The sequence below is a fragment of the Dipodomys ordii genome, unplaced genomic scaffold (genome assembly GCF_000151885.1).
Source record: "Dipodomys ordii isolate 6190 unplaced genomic scaffold, Dord_2.0 Scaffold23, whole genome shotgun sequence".
Lineage (NCBI taxonomy): Eukaryota > Metazoa > Chordata > Mammalia > Rodentia > Heteromyidae > Dipodomys > Dipodomys ordii.
This window is the reverse complement of record NW_012267239.1, coordinates 9,671,209-9,689,738: the sequence shown is the minus strand read 5'-3', so window position 1 is coordinate 9,689,738 and position 18,530 is coordinate 9,671,209. Positions and strand designations below refer to the sequence as shown.

Sequence of the window (18,530 nt, the reverse complement as noted above, 5' to 3'; positions counted from 1 at the left end):
GCCAGTATCTTCAAACCCTGGCAGTTGCCTGCCACGGATCTAGCTGTCTATGGAGGTTCTCAACGTAAAATGAGGGCGCAGGACCCTCCTGCATCCAATACAGCTGGCGTCCTTGTAAACAAGAGAAAATAAAGGGACTTTGGAGACAGACATGCAAGCCGGGAGGAGGCAGGTCACGTCACCATGAAGTTGGCTGTCTCCTCACACCGACAGAGGCCTGGGGCCTGAAGGAAACACCCTGCCAACACTTTGACTTTGTCGTTGTGTCTCTGCGATGAGACACGGAGTGTGTAAGGAAGGCACTGGGCATGGCGGAGCTTGGTTAGGCAGCCCTGGCAAACGAACCCAGGGCTGCAGCCTGGGCGGAGGAGAGACCCGCAGCTCCCTGCCCCGCCTGCCTGGTTCTGAAATGAGGGCAAAGCACCAGGGCTGAACTGGGCAGTGGGCCATACACACCAGGGGCCAGACGCCACACACCAAGCCCTTCCTGCAGCCCTGGGCAAAGCTACTCCACCCTGTGGGTACCACCTCCCCGTGCCAGCGAGCATAACCCGGTTATGAGCTCAGCGTCCAGGAGCACAGCCCTGCAAAGCAGCAGGAACCCACTCACCCGTGCAATTAACAAATCGCTGCTTAGAGAGGCTGGGAGTCAGAGGCGCTGTATTCAAATCATGGCGGCTAGAAAGGTTGGTCCGCTTACTTTGCTTTTCCTGCCTTACCTCCCCAATTGGACAATATGTTTTGCAGTCTGTGTGGGCTAGGAAAAAAGGGCTGGTGAGGTTCAGATCTGGGAGTTGATGTCCCAAGATCACAGGCCATGAGGTAGTCACATCTCACCGGACAGCTTTAAACACAAGTCTCATGACCAGGTAGAATGGATAGGTGCACTAGAAATTAATCGAAACCACAAATCCTGTAATTATCTCGTGGCTTCTCTCTTCCCCCATGATCCTGCTTTGTTTCTGGGTGCATCTGTTCACGAGCCTTAGCTTGCTTAAGGGCGAATGTTGAAATCATGCAAGCTTTTGCCTTTAAACACCTTGGAATGGCAGAAGAGAAAGGAGGTCATCTCTCTCGTGACTTCTAAGTCTCTGTTTGGAGAGGGTTGGGGAAACATATAGATTTAAAACAAAAAAACAAAGCACTCTGACTGAAGGCTTCAGGGAAAAAGATTTGAATCCCGAGTGAGGTTGCACATTGAGCAGTTTCTCTGTCTGGGTCCCTAAAATAGGATATCATTGTCCCGAGAGAGGGATGGCTTGTGCTGAATATACTCACTCCCAAAACACAGCAAAATACGTGGAAATTCCGTCACAGCTCACAATCTACACGCCGCTACACGCCTTCCATTCAGGCCCTATTTCCTGACTCCACCCTGGCCCCACACTCCCCCAGCAGCAGCAGGAGTTGTGTGTGTGTGTGTGTGTGTGTGTGTGTGTGTGTGTGTACTGGGGTTTGAACTCAGGGCCTGGGCTTTGTTGCTTAATTTTTCCTCCCACTCAAGGCTGGAGCTCTAACCACGCACCTCCAACTTTCATGTTTTTGCTGGTTTAATTGCTGCTAAGATTCTCATGGGCTTTGCTGCCCTGGCTGGCTTTGAACCTGGATTGTGGGATCTCAGGCTTCTCTGAGTAGCCAGGATTAGAGGCCTGAGGGCACCCTAATGGTGGCTGAATTCTCAATTAAATGAGGGGTCTTCAAGCAGATGGTGGCTCTGTACAGGGAAGCCCAGTGCTGCTGGTACCCCACCCCCACCTCCACCTCCTCAGCAGGGAAGGCTCTGTCTCACAGAAATCTCTGGAAAACATCTTTGCAGAGGGCCTGTTGCCAGAGGACACCCTGGCTTGCTTTTCTGGAAAAAGGGGGACACGGAGGATGCTTTGGGAGAAAACTAGAATTGGGGGAGGGGGACGTATGGGTGCCTGAGTGGGCACATCTGCAGCCTGTCCCAGGAGTAGAAGTTTCTAGAAGTTGAGGCAAATCTTTGATGAAAGGCTGAGCATTTGGCTATAATAATTCCAAGAGAGTGGTCATGTTTAACTTCCTTTTCTTTTGAGCAATGCTTAGTAAATAGCTATTTGGTGCCAGGCTTGGACTAAGCCAGCCCTGTCCATGGCTCACCGGCTTTCTCATGGCACCCCGTTTTCAGGTGAGGAGACAGGAGGTCTGAGAGGTGAAACCACAGCCACAGAGCTGAGCCCTCAGAACCATGACCTTCCACGGGAGGTCTTAATGCTGTGCCCTGTTCCATCCTGGAGCCTGGTCCAAGCAGGCACAAGTCACTGAGTCACAGCCTTGTCCCGACTCACCGCGTGGCCAGGATCTATCAGGAGAGCTCTGGGGGTCCAGAGTCTGAGTTCAGATCCCACCTACAGCACTTACTGAGCCAAGTCTCTCCACCTTCTGTGCCTCAGTTTCTTCAGCTGTAACATGGGGATAGGCAGTACCCAGGACCCACGGAGGGTTAGCTCCAGGACCCCCATGAAATGAACATCTAAGCGTGCTCAGGTCCCTGCCTACTAAACGGGAACAGTATTTTCACAGGACCCAGGTTCACCCTCCTGTCTAAGCTAGCAGCAGATGGTGGCTAGTCCTTAATGAAATGCAAATGCTATGCAAATAGGTGCTCACCCCTTGTCTAAGGAACAAAGGCAATTATACCTGCACTATTTTTGTTTGCTTTTGGTGGTGCTGGGGTTTGAACTCTCTAGGCATGTATTCTGCCCCTTTTAGCCACACCCCTAGGCCTTTTTGCTTTAGTTACCATCATTATCATTGCCATTATTATTACTACTTTTTTTTTTTTTGTCAGTCGTGGGGGCTTGAACTCTGGGCCTGGGCGCTGTCCATCAGCTCTTCAGCTCAAGGCCAGTGCTCTACCACTTGAGCCACAGCACCACTTCTGTTTTTCTAGTGGTTTATTTGAGATAAGTTTCACTGATTTTTCCTGCCCAGGCTGGCTTTGAACCATGATCCTCAGATCTCAGCCTCCTGAGTAGCTAGGATTACAGGCGTGAGCCACCGGCACCCAGCTTTCACTACTATTATTATAGTACTATTATTGCAGGCAGTTTACTGCTGAGCCATGATCCCTGTCTGACTGATTGGTTTTTGTGCTGGTCTGAGTCTTGAACTCCGGGTCTGGGTGCATTCCTTAGCTTTTCCCCCTCAAAGCTGTCACTGTATCACTTAAGCCACACTTCTGTTTTCTGATTTTGTTCATTAGTTAGAAATATGTGTCTCTCCGTCTTTTCTCCCTGGGCTGGCTTTGATACATGATCCTATGATCTTAGCCTCTTGAGTAGCTAAGATTACAGGTGGGAGCCACCAGCTCCTGGCTCCTTTATATATTTTTAAGATAGGGTCTTCACTCACTTTTTGCCCAGGCTAGCCTCAAAAATGCCATTTTGTCTCGTGAGTAGTTGGGATTACAGGCGTGTACCACCAACGCCCAGCCAGATGCAATGTTTTGAGTCCTCTCCATGTGGTTTGTTGAATCTGTGGATATGGAGTGTTCACTGTTCAGTAACTGGTTGGACTAAGGTTGGGAGCCCTGTGGATCTGGAGTGCTGGGTGCAGTACCCAGACACTGCCTGATAAAGATCAGCTACTCTTGTTAGGGTTGGCATCCTCTCACACCTCCCTGAATCTGTTAGCACCTATTAGGAAGGGGAAGCTCAGCTCTGTGCGAATGACACATCTGATCGAGGTTAGGCCACTTCTGGGCTCCGCCCCAGAGCTCGGGGTGGCCGCCTCAGTGCTGAGAGCCAGGGATGCCCGGGCTGGGAAGGGCTGCCTATCTGTGTGGCGATCCTGCCACTCCTGCTATTTTCATCCTGACATTATTAACATGCATGAGTCAGGGCTGACTGAGGTCTCCCAGGGCAGGCACTGGACACGGGGGTCCCGACCCCCTTCCAGGGTGGGGTGAACAAGCTGGCTCTGCTTGCAATGTGGAAGCCACCAGAGACTGCACCAAGGCTCAAAACTCACCTGGAAAGACAGAGATGCTTGTGAACAGAATCTGACATTTTGAAAGCAGCCGGGAAGCCCTGCGTCCCCGGAGTGATGAAATGCCAGCTCCCATCCAGGCAAGAGTGGGGAGGATGTTTCGCAGGGAGAAAAGCATTGTGGGAGAAGCGGATGTCCTCATCTGAGGAGAGAGGCTGTTCAGAAGGCCAGGGAGGTGGAGAGAGAGGCCCAGTGGAAACAGTGCCCCGCCCTGGGCCCTGTCCTGCATCACTAAGCGTGGGATGGGTGCTCAATTAGATGTCCATTCCCCAGCAGGGCAGAGCCCTGCTTACCCCTTCTCCCTTGTGAAAGCAAATGATGCATCTCAGAAGGGAGGCTGTAGAGGGCCGGATTCAAATCCTGACAGAACTTGATGTATTATGTGATCGCAGAAAGGGCCGTTGGAATTTTGCCTTAGGTGGTATCGGCACAAAAGACAATTCCAGACATCAATGGTGATCCTTAGAAAAGAACTCAGGGTGTCAGCCACCATCTTTCCTTCTGTTAGAGCATCATCTTCCACTTCATGCGGGGCTAACTCCTACATTATTTTCAAAACCCCAGGTCCAAAGTCACTTCTTAAGGTAAATCTTCCCTGATGTTTTCTCATAGCATTGTGTCCCTGTCCCTTTAAGGCCTATTGCTAAGTGTATTGACCATGAGGGTCTTCTACGCTGGGGCTAGATGTGTGGTGGGAGCCAAGGGATTGAGAAATGGAGATCTGACTGATGAAGCAACGGCTGATTCAACCCACTCACCATGACAGCCCAAAGCAATGTCAAAGACAAGGGTCACAAAGGGCGATCCTCCCATGTCCATCTTGGAAGGATCAGGGATTACGTGTATGTGCTACCATGCCTGGCCCTAAAGAATGAAATCCGTCTCATCTTTCCTGAAGCACAGGAACCTTGTGATCTCTCACTACCTGCCATTTATAATAAATACATAGAGACAAAAAAAAACATTTAACTTCCATCCTAACTTTAAAAGAAAGGCAACAGCATCCATGTAATACATGACAACGGACATGGTGTGGATCTGGGCACAGCTGGTGTCCAGTCAGAGGCTGCTTCTTTCTGTCTTCCTTTGTTTATGGCTACAGCCCTTCATTTTCAGTTAAGACCGAAACCGTGAAGGACTCTGAACTATTTTAGCTTACTAAACTATTCATGGACCTGAGTCTCCTGTTGCCCACAGTGTGGTATTGATTTTTTTTTTTTTTGGCTTCCAGTGGGGAATGAACCAGGGCCTTGTACATGCTATGCACATGCTCTACCAGTAAGCTCCATTCCCAGCTCCAGTGTGGCCTTGACTTCTGAAGAAACTACAAGAAGCTTTCATTTTGCTCTTCCAAACATTCCTAGGTGTCAAGCAGCAGGGTCAGGAGTCTGATCACCATGGGATTCCACATGCTCTTTCTTCCTGGCCAGGCATGAACAGCTAAGGAAAGCAATTCCCTCCACAGGGCAGGCATGTCTCACTGTGCCCTGCTCCCCTAAGCTGTGTAAGTCTGAAGTCCTTCATTAGATGAGGGCTGAAAGGTGCCATCCAAGATAGGGGTACAGTGAAAAGGAGGCAGGCCATGCCGCCTCCTTCCCGAACTCCCTATTGGTCACTACCCAGAAGCAAGCCACACCTCCTCCCTTCTGAGCTTCTCCTTGGTCTCTCTATCCCCACAAGAGGAAAGGAAGCGGGCTACACCTCTTCCTTCCTGAACTCCCTATTGGTCACTCTCTCCCACAGTGAAAAAAAAAATCCAGCCACACCCCCTCCTTCCTGAACTTCTCATTGGTCACTATCCCCACATGGGGAAAAGGAAGCAGGCCACGCCCCTCCTCCCGGAGCTTCCCATTGGTCACTCTGGCTCAGCTTTGCTGCTAGAAGGCAGAGGGTGGATGGGAAATGCATGAACCTCCTAGGATTGCTCTGGCCTGGCCTGTCCAGGCCAGGGGAAAAAAGGCATTGCTGATCTCTAGCCAAAGCCAGCCACTCCTGGAAGAGGAAACCGACTCAGCTGTCAACACACATTTCAGCGGATTGGCAAAGGCTAAAATATTTGGTAACAGATGGAGTTGGTGGGGCTGTGGGGAAACAGTCTCCTACTTAGATGGTAGGATTGGAACAACCCCGTGTGCAGTACAATCGGGCAGTCTGTGCCCAAGTCACAAATGTACACGATCTCTAACAATACTACCACCTGTAGGAATTTATTCTACTTATAAGCCCAAGCATGCACCAAATGAGTTTTCTGCACACTGTCCCACACACCATAGCATACAACAAAATGGTAGCAATGGCCCAATCACTGGATATGACATGGGAGCACACAATGGTATAGATGCACAATGGAATATTATGTAGCCGTGAAAAGAACCAAAATCCTCTCTATCCACTAAAGAGACTTATTTCCTAGCTATGTTGATACATGAGCAAGAAAGGTATGAACTCTGCTCTCATTTGTATAAAAATAGGAAAATAATGCATGGGTAATTTGTCTGTGTATGCATATTGCTAAAAGTACAGGCAAAAAAACTAAATATTGCCAGCTTTGGGGGAAAGAAAAGCAAGTTTTGTGCCTCTGATCCCTTTCAAATTTGGAACCACATTCAAACAGATCTGAAATTTGAAACATGGCAAGTGTCACAAGCAAATCCAAACAAAACAAACCGAGGAACAAAGCCAGTTCTCATCCTAGGATCAGCCCTCCTGGCCCATCTCCGAGCTCTGAGGCCATGGAGCCTGGCTTCTACCTCGGCTTGGCTGGAGATCCGCCTCTCTCCTTCCCCTCCCCACCCCCACCCCCGCTTCCCACCTACCTGCAGGGCTCAGGCAGGCAAGAGAGCATAGGTGCCAGGCCAGTGTCCCCAACTTACCTGCTCCTTCTCTGAATACGGGTTGTTGAGGACGACGGGCACGCTGCCCTTCCCCCACAGGTCAGTGAAGACTCGGTCATTCTCCCCGCCAAGGGGCAGAGCTCGGTGTGCCTTGCTGTCCAGATCTCTGAAAGGTAAGGGGGGGCCAGGTTAGAGGAGGGGGCCACATGGGATTTTGTGGTTCTGAATCTGTGCAGAATTTCTGCTTTTCCCTGGTGTGCCTTTAGGTGGAGCCAGTGAGCTCTGGGCACCTTCTTATAAAGAAGCCCAGGTGACATGGGGGAAAAGGGGTTCCATGATCACGTGCTGGACTTTACTTTTTTTTTTCTCCCAGACAGCCCCCCCCCCAACCCCGCAACTTCACAGCCCTGGGAACCAGGGAGGCCTGTCTACAGAATGCCACTTAATGGTGGAAGAGGTAGGAGGTGGGCTGGGGACACAGACCATTCCAACCAAGGCTTGGGCTTGCTTTGGACACAAATCCAGGATAAACAACGGTTCTGTGAGTACTGGGAGAATAACATTCAGCATAACCACGTGATCCGTGACCATAGCCAGCACTTACTAAGCGCTTACTGCATGCCAGGCACTAGTGCTTCTTAGTTCATTTAAACTTCGTGACAATGATGGCTAATCACAGTTATAAATAATGTAAGTGCACCATCAGTGTCATCATTATAACTACGGACATCACCATCGTCATTACCACCACCACCACCAGCATCATCGCCATTGTCACCACCACTATCATTTCGAGAATCCCTATCATCACCAGTGACCATTATGAACATCTTCATCACCATCATCATCACAATCGCCATCACCAGGAGGAAACAGATCAAAGAGGTTCGTTCAGTCATGAGCTTACACACAGCTAAACTTGTTTTTGACTCTAAAGCCTTTTTAAAATGTTTTTTAAAAAAGGGTATAATCAAAAACACTTAACAGTGCCTTATCTGTAAATGAACTTTCTTTCCCTCACTTTCTCTTCTCTCTTCCACTCTTTCCCCCTCCCTTTTTCCCTCTCCTTGTCTTCATTCTTTCATCCCTTTTTTCTTTTTGCTGGTCCTGGGGCCTTGAACTCTGGGCCTGGGCACTGTCCCTGAGCTCCTTTTGCTCAAGGCTAGCGCTCTACCACTTGAGCCACAGCACCACTTCCAGCTTTTTTGTGATTTAATCAAAGACAAGAGTCTCATGAGCTTTCCTGCCTGGGCTGGCTTCAAACTGTGATCCTCAGATCTCAGCCTCCTGAGAAGCTAGGATGACAGGCGTGAGCCACTAGCACCTGGCTCTTCTTCCTCCCCTCCCTCCCCTCAAATGCTCCTACCTCAGCCTCCTGAGATTATAGGTATGCACCACCATGCCTGGCTTTGGAGCCGGATTTCTCCCTCATTAAGCTATCTTGGCTCCATGCCTTTGACCTCTAACAGGCCTAGGACAAAGGCATCTCAGTGAGATGGCACAGGCTGGCTGTTCTCTGGGATGGAGACAGGACCAGATGGTTCGCCAGCCTTGTGTTACCCCTGTCCCATCCAGGTCTACTTTCCTGTGACATCAGGTTCCTGACTTTAGGCGCTGCACCTTGCCCTGTGGTCCAGCTTGGGTCTGATCGCAGGCATTGGGTCTGTCCCTTGTGTAGCCCTCTGTCCTACATCCCCAGCTTTGGGGGGGATCCTCTGTCCTTGAGGTTGATGCATGGACAGTCACCTGAGATGACACAGAAGCTGGGGCCCCAGATTAGAGTGCATGGCCCTCCAGCTGCTCAGCTGGGACCAGCCAGACCCCTCCCTCGGGTATCACATCGTCCCAGTAATCCATGTCACGGCCACTTTCGCGCTTCTTCTTGGAGAGGTTTGCCTTTATCAGGGAGAACATTCTGTTTTGCCCTCTTCCAAATGGCACCAAAATATACCCAGAGTGCCTCTTGATTGCAGACATTTCCCCAGTCCACGGTTTACCTACGCGGTGATTAACACAGGAGATGTCTGGAGAGAAAGCTGTTCTCTCACAGTGTCCCTCAGCTCCGCTGCAGCTCTGAAACTCCCGACCCCAACTTGTCTCATGATCGTGGGTGGGGATGGGCAGAAGAGGAGAAGGTCAATGTACGTGGGCATTGGTACCAAGCCCCAAGGACTTGCACAGAACTCATTTATTCTAATCTCAATAGACATCAACAGCTCAGTTAACAGATGAGAAAACTAAGCCAAGCTGAAATTATTCTGAATTCAGGGACTTGAGCTTGTGAGGCGAGAGCTCCATTACTTGAGCCAGCCCTTCTGCTTTGGTTAATATCTTTGTGCTTTCTTCTCATGTCTAGATAAGACTTGGACCATGACCCTCCTACTCCTTTGCCTCTGAGTAGCCAGGATTATAGGCATACATCACGGCAGTTGGCTCAAGCTGGGATTTGAAACTAGGTCTGACTGGTACTTAACTCCCTGTTCTTACTTTGTTGAAAAGTACAGACAAGCAAAACTAGTGAAGAGGTTCCTTTTAGGCCAGAGGCTCCAGAGCAAGAACTTCTCAGAAAGTTTGTTTACAAAAAAAATTACAGGGTGAGCTTCCCAGAGGTGATTTCTGGAACCTGTGTGAACTGGCAGGAAAGCGGGCTTCTTTTAGCGTCATTTTCTTTTAAGCCACAAACGCCTGTGTATAAATGATGCCATTGGAGTGTTTTAGCCAACACAAACTTATTTTAGGGTGGTGCCTGAGTAGCAGGAAAAGAATATTGTAAATAAGGGACCACAGGAAGCATGGAGGTTGTGTTGCTTTGCTTTCATCTCCTCAGGAGCAAATCAGAAGGGGGCTTCATCAGACTCCAGACCCTCGGTCTGTCAGAGACAAGCAGGTCTGAGGGGAAAAGCTGGTCGCCTGGGATTTACCGGTGCCAGGATTTTCAGGAACAGCATAGCTTGCTTTGCGGCCTCACATGCTTTACGGCCTGGTGTGCTTTATGGCCTAGCGTACTTCGCGGCCAAGCAATGTTTTCTGGGCCTACAATGCTTTGAGGCCTAGCAGTGCTTTTAAGGCTTAGTAAAGCTTGGCGGCCAAGTACAGCTTTGCAGCATTCAGCCTTGGGCACACACGCAACGTGAGTCCCGCAGCACACGGCAGAACCAGGACGCCTCCTCTTGGTTGATGCCGTCTGGCAGAATCATCTGCCATGATGGAAATGGCTCAAGTCTGCGGCCACTAGGCACCTGGTGGCCACGAAGCACTTGAGACAGGGGTGTTGTCCTGAGCGACTGAATTTGAAATTTCACTTTGATTAATTTGCATGTAAAGAGTCATGTGTGCTTGTGGCTGCCCTGGGAAATGTAGATACACAGGGTGACATCTTGAGCCCTGTGGAAGCTGACAACCCTTGGTCCTAGAGCTGGTGAATGTGGAGATTCTTGGCTTCTCTTCTGACCCTCCACCTGCCTCTCTTCCTGAGGAACCCAGTGCCTGCCTCCTACCCTTCCCTGGATGGACTTTTGTTTCCCCCTGCTGAGAACCAACTCCTACTCATCCGTCAAAGCCCACTTAAGCCTCCATCTCTATCTCTGCTGGGAACTAAATAAGGTCGGGCATGGAAAATGCCTAACACACAGTCGCACTAATTAAACACAAGCTACGTCTACCTCCATTTACAACAAAGGAGACTGAAGCCCAGAGTGAGGAGTGAGCAGAGGAGGAAGCCTGAAAATGCGGCGTGTCTTTCTCAGGGGGCTCTTAGGAGAAAATCGCTGGCTGGAGTGGGCCCCCCCCCCCTCGGGGAGCTGTATACTCACGAGGAATCTTAAACTTGAGTATTGGATATTTTCGAGGAATAAAAGCTAACGAATTGACGGTATTCCTCTGGTTAATGCAATGTTGGCAATTATCTGATCATTTCTTTATTTAAAAAATCCCAAAATGACAAGGACCTCACCCAATGAGATGGATTGGGCTTCTGGAAACTTCTGAATGACCTAGTAATCAGCTGTCACTTTCCTCCACGGCTCCTCATGCTCCTGGATCCCACCCCGGTTCACCCCAGTGAGATAAGACTCCAAGCTGCACCACTACAGATGTCATAGGCCCTGCGTGTTATGAGATATTATGGGATGCTGAACATCACTGCAGATGTCTTAGCTCCTGGGTATTATGGGATGCTGAGCATCACTATGGACATTGTAGGCTCTGTGTACTGTGGGCTGCTAAGCATCACTATGGATACCTGAGGTCCTGGGCATTGTGAGATGGTAAGCATCACTATGACATCTTAGGCCCTGTATATTATGGGATGCTAAGTATCTCTACAGATACCGTAGGCCCTGTGGGATGCCAAGCATACTACAGACATCTTAGGCCCTGTGTATTATGGGATGCTAAGCATCACTATAGACATCTTACATCCTGCATATTATGAGATGCTAAGCATCACTACACACATCTTAGGTCTTATGTATTGTGGGATACTAAGCATCACTATGGACACCTTATGCCCTGTGTATTCTGTGATACTAAGCATCGTTACAAACATCTTAGGCCCTGTGTATTTGGGGATGCTAAGCATCACTATGACATCTTAGGCCCTGCATATTATGGGATGCTAAGCATCACTACAGATATCTTAGGCCCTGTGTATTGTAGGATGCTAAGCATACTACAGACATCTTCCATCCTAAGCATTACTACAAACATCTTAGGCCCTGTGTACGGTGGGATGCTAAACATCACTACAAACATTTTAGGCCCTATTATGGGATGCTAAGCACTACCCAGGCCTTTCCACACTCATTGCCAGTGACAACCTCCCTTCTAATGCTGACAACCAAAATTGTCTGTGGACACCATGCAGTTGGACCCTTCCTTCCTTGGGATGTAGCACCATAACCTCATGCTTCCTATTCCTCCCTGTCCCTGTTCTACGACTAACCCCCTCCACCACCCACAGGTCTGCAAAGACGGTTTACTCCTTGTCTCCTGGTCTCAGAGGCACTCGAGGGATTTGCCTTCACTAAGTGGCTCCTGTGTCACCTCCTCTCACATCCCCCCCTCCACTATTATGTCTCCCGGGCCAGGTGTGCAGATTTGCCTTCCGCCTGGCACACATTTCCTAGCCTTCTTGGCAAGAGCTAAACTAACTACAGCCCTTTGGATGATCAGACCCAAGACACAAGCCAAGGGCTGGAGTGGCATCTTGTCCTTTGCAGAACCCTTGCCAGGTCTCCCCTCCTCCCATTGACTTCTCAGCAGCCAGGCCCTGTGGTGTCTTGTACAAAAGGGCTGAGATCCTGGGCTTGACTTCATAGGAAGCCCACATGTGGGTGAGGGGGTGCAGCGATGCCCATTTGCCAGCTCTGAAGACCCAGTAGGGAGCAAGTGGGCCTGGCACACAGACAGGCGGGGGCGACTGCCTGCCTAGGCCCAGCCAGGACGGCCAAGGAGCAGCTGGCCCTGGCAGGAAGTCCTGCCCACACTTCCAGTGGGCACCACGCTCTCTCTGACTCCCGCTCCTCCTTGCCCTCTACCCGCCAATGGTCCTTTGGCTTCTGTATCTACCTGTTCTCGAAGTGGAGGGCTGAGTTACAGCAGAAAGACTGGGGGCTGTGGATGAGGGGATGAGGGGTGAAGGTTTTCTCCTTGAGAAAAGAAGCAGCAGATGGTCTTCATAAGTAGAAAACTCTTTTTTTCTGCTTTTTTTTGCATGTATTAAATTGTACTGGGTGGTTATTACGGACATTTCTATAGATGCATATAACATACCTGCTTTGTTATTCTTGTTTATTCCCTACCCCCCAAAAGTCTGTTTTGGGGATCAGGGGTTCTGCAAACATTGGCACCAAGCAGGGGGTTAAGGGCCCTCGAGCTCAGACACTGTTACTGTTCTTCACTATTATTTTATTTTGCCAGTACTTTGTGTGTGTGCCAGTCCTGGGGCTTGAACTCAGGGCCTGGGCACTGTCCTTTTTTTTTTTTTTTTTACTCAAGGCTGGCATCCTACCACTTGATCCACAGCTCCACTTGTGGCATTTTGGTGATTAACTAGAGATAAAGAGCCTCACAGACTTTCATGCCCAGGCTGGCTTTGATCTGCGATCCTCAGATCTCAGCCTTCTGAGAAGCTAGGGTTACAAAAGTGAGCCACTGGCACCTGGTTAATATTTGGGTTTTGAGCTCAGGGTTTCACGCTTGCTAGGTGAGCACTCTACCCTGTGAGCCCTGGCCCTGGCCCTTTGTTGCTTTAGTTTTATTTTATTTTTTTGATAGAAGCTCACAATGTTTTGCCCAGGAACAGTCTCAGATCGTTAGTGTCCTACTTCTTCCTGAGTTAGCTGGGATCACAATCATAAGCCACCATGCCTGGCTTGGCAGTTCATTACCAATATCACCAAAGTGGACAGGGTTCTCAAAAACATGCCATCAGAGCTCAGGCTAGTGAAGATAATGGTTAGGAGGGTTGGGTTTGGATGCTGGGGAACTGGAGAGATTACCCAGCCCCTTCCTGGCCCCTACTGCTGGCACTTTGCCAGCAAGTAGTGCATTCATAGGTTTTCCAATATACAGTTAAGTTGGTCCTCCGGATTCAACTCTCTGTGGGTTGAAAAAGCTTCAGAAAAAAAAACAACCAACAAATGATATCTGTACTGAATATGTAAAGCTTTTTCCCCTTGCTATTATCCCCTCAACAATACAACAGAATAACTATTTACAAAGCATTTCCATTACGTTAGGTATCATTAGTAATGGAGAGATGGTAGAAAGTAGATGGGAGAATGTTTGTAGCTTCTAGGCAAAAACCTACACCATTTCATTAATGGCACTGGAGCATCCACAGATTTTAGTATCTAAGGGGGTCCTGGAAACTGTCCCTCTCTTAGGGATACTGGGGATTGACTATAGATGCATTTTTGAGAGGTGAGAAGCCAGATTTTATGAGAAAGCTCTTGATTTCTCTACATCACACAGATCTGTCAAGTTTGCAGCTACATGAGACTCAGAGAGCTGTGGGGGGGGAGGGGGGAGGAGCAGTTTCACCTCCAGGCCATGATCTTTGACCTAAAGTAGGTTCAAGCTGGGGAGGTGTGGGGGGGTCAAGGACCAGAGACTTTGGATGGAGTGGGGAGGAGCTCTTGGGGGCCTGCCCACTGCTGACGTGAATCTCTCAGGACTCATCTGATCCACATGTTGTTTTTACAGAAAGAGAAACTGAGACCCAGAGAGGTGAAGGGCTTTCCTGAAATAGGTGAGGAATAGGGGGCTGGAGACAGGACATGGTCACTGGACTCCATCCTGTGTGGCCTCAGCCATGGGGACGAGGAGAGCATGTGTCAACATAGGACCTGCTCACAACTGTGTCACAGAGCCAGGTGGATGGGGGAGGAGGCTGGGCTGTGGCCTCCAAAAACCTGAACTTGGACCTATGGCTCAGATGTAGTGTCCCATGAGGGTTCTTGTGTTGCAGGACCTTTAAGGAGGGCAGGGCCAGAGGAAGCTCAGGGCCTTAGGGGGCGGGGCCAGGCAGGTGCTCAGGGCCTTAGGGGGTGGGGCCAGGCAGGTGCTCAGGGCCTTAGGGGGTGGAGCCAGGCAGGAGCTCAGGACCAAAGGGGGCGGGGCCAGGCAGGTGCTCAGGGCCTTAGGGGGCGGGGCCAGGTCATGGAAGGCCTCACCTTGGAGAGGATTTAGGTGGCTCTCACCTGGTCCTCTCACAATGGAGATGTTGGAAATGGAGGGCTGGACCTCACCTCACTCAGGCTTCCTGCTGTGCCATGTCATCTACCTGGATGTCCACAACAGAGCAGGGCTAATTCCAGTGCCTTCCCTTGAGCTTCCAGAACTGTGAGCTAAAGAAACAGCACTTCTTTATAAAGTAGCCAGCCGTAGGGATTTTGTTCTAATACTCCAAGGTTACTTTACAGATGTGGTGGGAAGTTTGAAATCCTGAGTGGCAGGTGGACCTGGATGATCCTAGTGGCCCTGGGTACAGTCCCGTGCCCCTACGAGGCACAGGGGATAATTTGACTATGAGAGACGGGTCAGAGACACTGAAGCCAGTCCTAGGCATGAGGATGGAAGAAACAGGCCACACGCTACAGAATGCTAAGACTGGGGCTCTGGAAGCTAGGGAAGGCCAGGCAACGGAGATTCTAGGAAAGAAACTGCTCACTGATACCCTGGTGGAATCCCAGACCAGCCAGCCACACTTCAGACTCAAGACCTCTGGAACTATGAGAACAAAAGGGAGCTGCTCAAAGGAACAGAGTTAGAAATAACTTGTCACAACCGTGTATGGTGGCACACACCTGCAATCCCAGCTGCCCAGGAGGCAGAGGTAGGAGGATCCAGAATTTGAGGCCAGCCCCTGCATAGACCCTATCTCAAAAATGAAATCCAAATGAAAGGGCTGCAGGTGTGGCTTAAGTGGTGGAGTGCTGCTCTGGCATGTTCAAAGCCCTGAGTTCAAGCCACAGGACCACGTACATGTACACAAAATAATTACAGTGAAGGAACTGCGTGAGTGGTGTGTGTATGTGTGTGTGTGTGTGTGTGGTGTGTGTGTGTGTGCGTGTGTGTGTGTGTGTATGTGTGTGTGTGTGTGGTGTGTGTGTGTGGTGTGTGTGTGTGGTGTGTGTGTGTGTGTGTGTGTGTGTGTGTGTGTGTGGTGTGTGCGTGTGTGTGGTGTGTGTGTGTGTGTGTGTGTGTGGTGTGTGTGTGTGTGTGTGTGTGTGTAGGGTGGGGCTGACCTGCTAATACAGATGGACGCTGGACTGGACTGGGGACTTTGGCCTTGGCCTCCTTAAAGCCTCCCTCAGGGCGGTGAGCTGAGTAACCTGGATATTCTCCTCAATACAGCATTTTAAAGTGACAGTTCCCAAAGCAGAACCCCGGTCTGCCAGCTTCCTCCAGGACTGGAGGATGGACAGACAGACCGTTTCTGGGTGACTGTTGCTTCTCCTCCACGCAATGGCTCCCTTTGCCCAAGGTGGCCATGAGGAGCAGGAGGCGAATGAGAGCAAGAGCAGGGGTGAGGTGGGGCTGTGAAGCAGTCCAACCCCCCCAGAACTCCCAGACTGGCAGGGGCGTCCTGGACGTTGGCCCCATGCTTAGAAGGCCTCCTTGTGGCCAACCACCAGCATCGAGGACACAGAGCTCACCCCACCCCACCCTTACCCCCAAAGTCTAGACCGGGAGGAAAGGGCTGCACAACCACACAACCTGCATTCTGGCTCTGAGCTGACACCCTCCGGCTACATCTCACATAGAAAGACAGCTTTAAAATGTGGTTTTATACACACACACACACACACACACACACACACACACACAAGGAAAGATAGCCCTACTGTCGCACTAGGAGCTGTGTAGCCAGGGAAACACTGCTGCTTGTATATGACCACATTGAGACTCTTGTGTCTTTGGTAGCTGACAGTCCCGGGTGGGCATCAATGCTATGTGGAGGGGTGCAGACATCTAACCTAAGACTGGGGTCACCCCGGCTCCAGCTGATATGTCCCAGGGCAAGTTACTACATGGTGTCTCCTTTGTTTTATAGTTAGAACGTGGAATGGATGAAAAAAATACACAAACTCTGGGAAGGTTCTTTTCTCTTTTTTTATGATATTGGGGTTTGAACTCATAGCCTAGCGCTTGCTCTTGCACTATCACCGTAGCCTACCTCCATGCCTTACAGATATATGTTTTATTTCTCTGGTTAGGGTCCTGTGTTCTACCCCAGGCCAGCCTCCAACTGAGACCCTCTTACTATGCTTGCAAGTGACCCCCGCAGCCCAAGAGCGCCCCCCACTTCCCATAGATGAGATGAAGCTCCACCCTCAGAGCCTAAAGCACACAGTAGGTCCTCCTTGTAAAGCACACAGTAGGTCCTCCCTGAGCACTTGTGAAATGAACACGTGCACAGGGAGGGAAGCGCCCCAGGGATCTTCAATATTCCTGGGGCACTGAGGGGTTCTTTGGGAGAGGGGTCCCCTGGGTTTCTCAGTGGTCCCAAACGGGGAGTCTCCCTCTGGGCACATCCAGCCCCTTCAGGCCATGGAGGGGGTGTCTAAGAGTGGGAGGAAAGAACAGAGAGAAACTGCACCCCCTCTCTGTCTTGACCCCCCCCCAGCCCCACTACTGATCCCCACCCAGGAGACCCGGCCCGGCCCAGCATGTCATCAGAGGCAGAAGGTGCTGGTCTGCTAGACAAGAGCAGGCTGCAGCCTGACATGTAAGCTCCTGCATCTATGTAATCTCGGCATGACTTGATTTGGGGGAGCTGGGACTGCGTCTGTGCCTCGATTCCCTTTCCTGCCCGGGGAGCCTCCTCTGCCTTTGTCTGGCTGTGGGGCAGAGAAAGCGGCTGAGACAGAGGCTGAGACAGGGGTGGAGGGGGAAGTGGAGGCTGAGGCTGGCCAGGGCTCGGATCTTTCCATTCTAGGAGTCCTGACTGGGGCGGGGGTCACATAGAGAAAGGCAGGAAGCCATGTTATTCCCCCCCCCCACTGGCTATGGCCATCCCTTAGCTTTGGGTCTTCCTGCCACAGCTTGGGGCCAGCGGCTGTCCCTCTCGCCTTTTGCGATGTGGATGTTGAGTTCAGGGGACTGGGCGGGCAGCAGGGACGGGTGTGGTAGGGGTGTGAGACAGCTCAGGCTGGTGTCTGGGCGGGGGGCACACGCGTGTGCACAGTACACACAGGGGCAGCTTACCTGTCCACCTGCACTCCTGTGTCCTTCGTCTCTGTCTTGGGGGGTCCCCCTCGGTTAGCCACTTTCCCGCCCGTGGTGAGAAGGTTCAACACCGGCTCAATCTCTCTGAGCAGTTCGCTGTTCTCCTCGTGGTCTCTGAGGAGGCCTGTGTCAGGGCTTTTCTTGTCCAGGGCCAGGCCATTGGCCTGGGCACACGGGCCCGCCTCCTGCCCGTTGTCCTGGGCCCGCTGAGGGCCGCTCCCGCCAGCCCTGGCCGCCGCCGCCAGCCCCTGCTCCCTGCTCCCCGACGGCTGGGGAGCTGGATCGGCAGCTTTGGCAGAGGGGCCCAGAGGCTGGGTCACACGGATGGTCTTGGGGGTCCCATCCCCGGTGAAGGTGGTCTCCAGGTGGGTGGTGAAGCCCTCAGGGCCTCTCAGGATGAGGACCACGTGGGTCTCGGAGGCGATGCCCCTGAGCACCTCCAGGGCGCTGTCGTAGCTCAGGTCCACCAAGGGGCGGCCGTTGACGGCCAGGATGATATCCCCGGCCTGGATCAAGCCGCTCTGCTCCGCGGCTCCTCCACGGATGAGATCGGAGATGATGACGGGGGGCTTGCTGACGCGCTCCTTCACCAGGAACCCCAGGCCCCCCACTTTGCGCTTGAAGAGGCGCACCGAGATGACGTTGGGCTGGATCTGCTGGACGCCGAACACCGGCTCTTCCATGGTGTCCGTGCCCGGGAGTGCGGGGTGCACGCCCCACAGCCTGTCCAGACCAGGAGGCTTCCGCAAGGACAGCGGGGCTCCGGCTCCGTGGACACGAGAGCTGGCCCGCACAGGCTGCCCGGGCTCTATGCTCTCCGCCCGTGACGTGGACAAGGCGTCATCGGTGGCATCATGACACGCATCTCCCTCCTCGCCAGTGCTCAAAGGAAGCGATGGCCGCCGGGCAGCTGTCAGGAGAAGTCTGGGGACCTGTCCCTAAGCAACAGGT

The 18,530-nt window shown here is 51.4% G+C and overlaps 1 protein-coding gene across 1 annotated transcript in view; it reads right to left on the bottom strand.

Annotated features, from left to right (window-relative positions):
* The window catches only part of Nos1 (nitric oxide synthase 1 (neuronal)), a 63,758-nt gene extending 45,489 nt beyond the window's left edge, over positions 1–18,269 (bottom strand). Inside the window, exons 1-2 of the mRNA XM_013014319.1 lie at positions 17,559–18,269; positions 6,885–7,011 (exon numbers count right to left, since the gene is read on the bottom strand). Of these exons, the coding sequence (XP_012869773.1) occupies positions 6,885–7,011; positions 17,559–18,262 (831 nt within the window). The 5' untranslated portion in view covers positions 18,263–18,269. The remainder of the gene's footprint in view (positions 1–6,884; positions 7,012–17,558) is intronic.
* Positions 18,270–18,530: the final 261 nt, after the last annotated feature.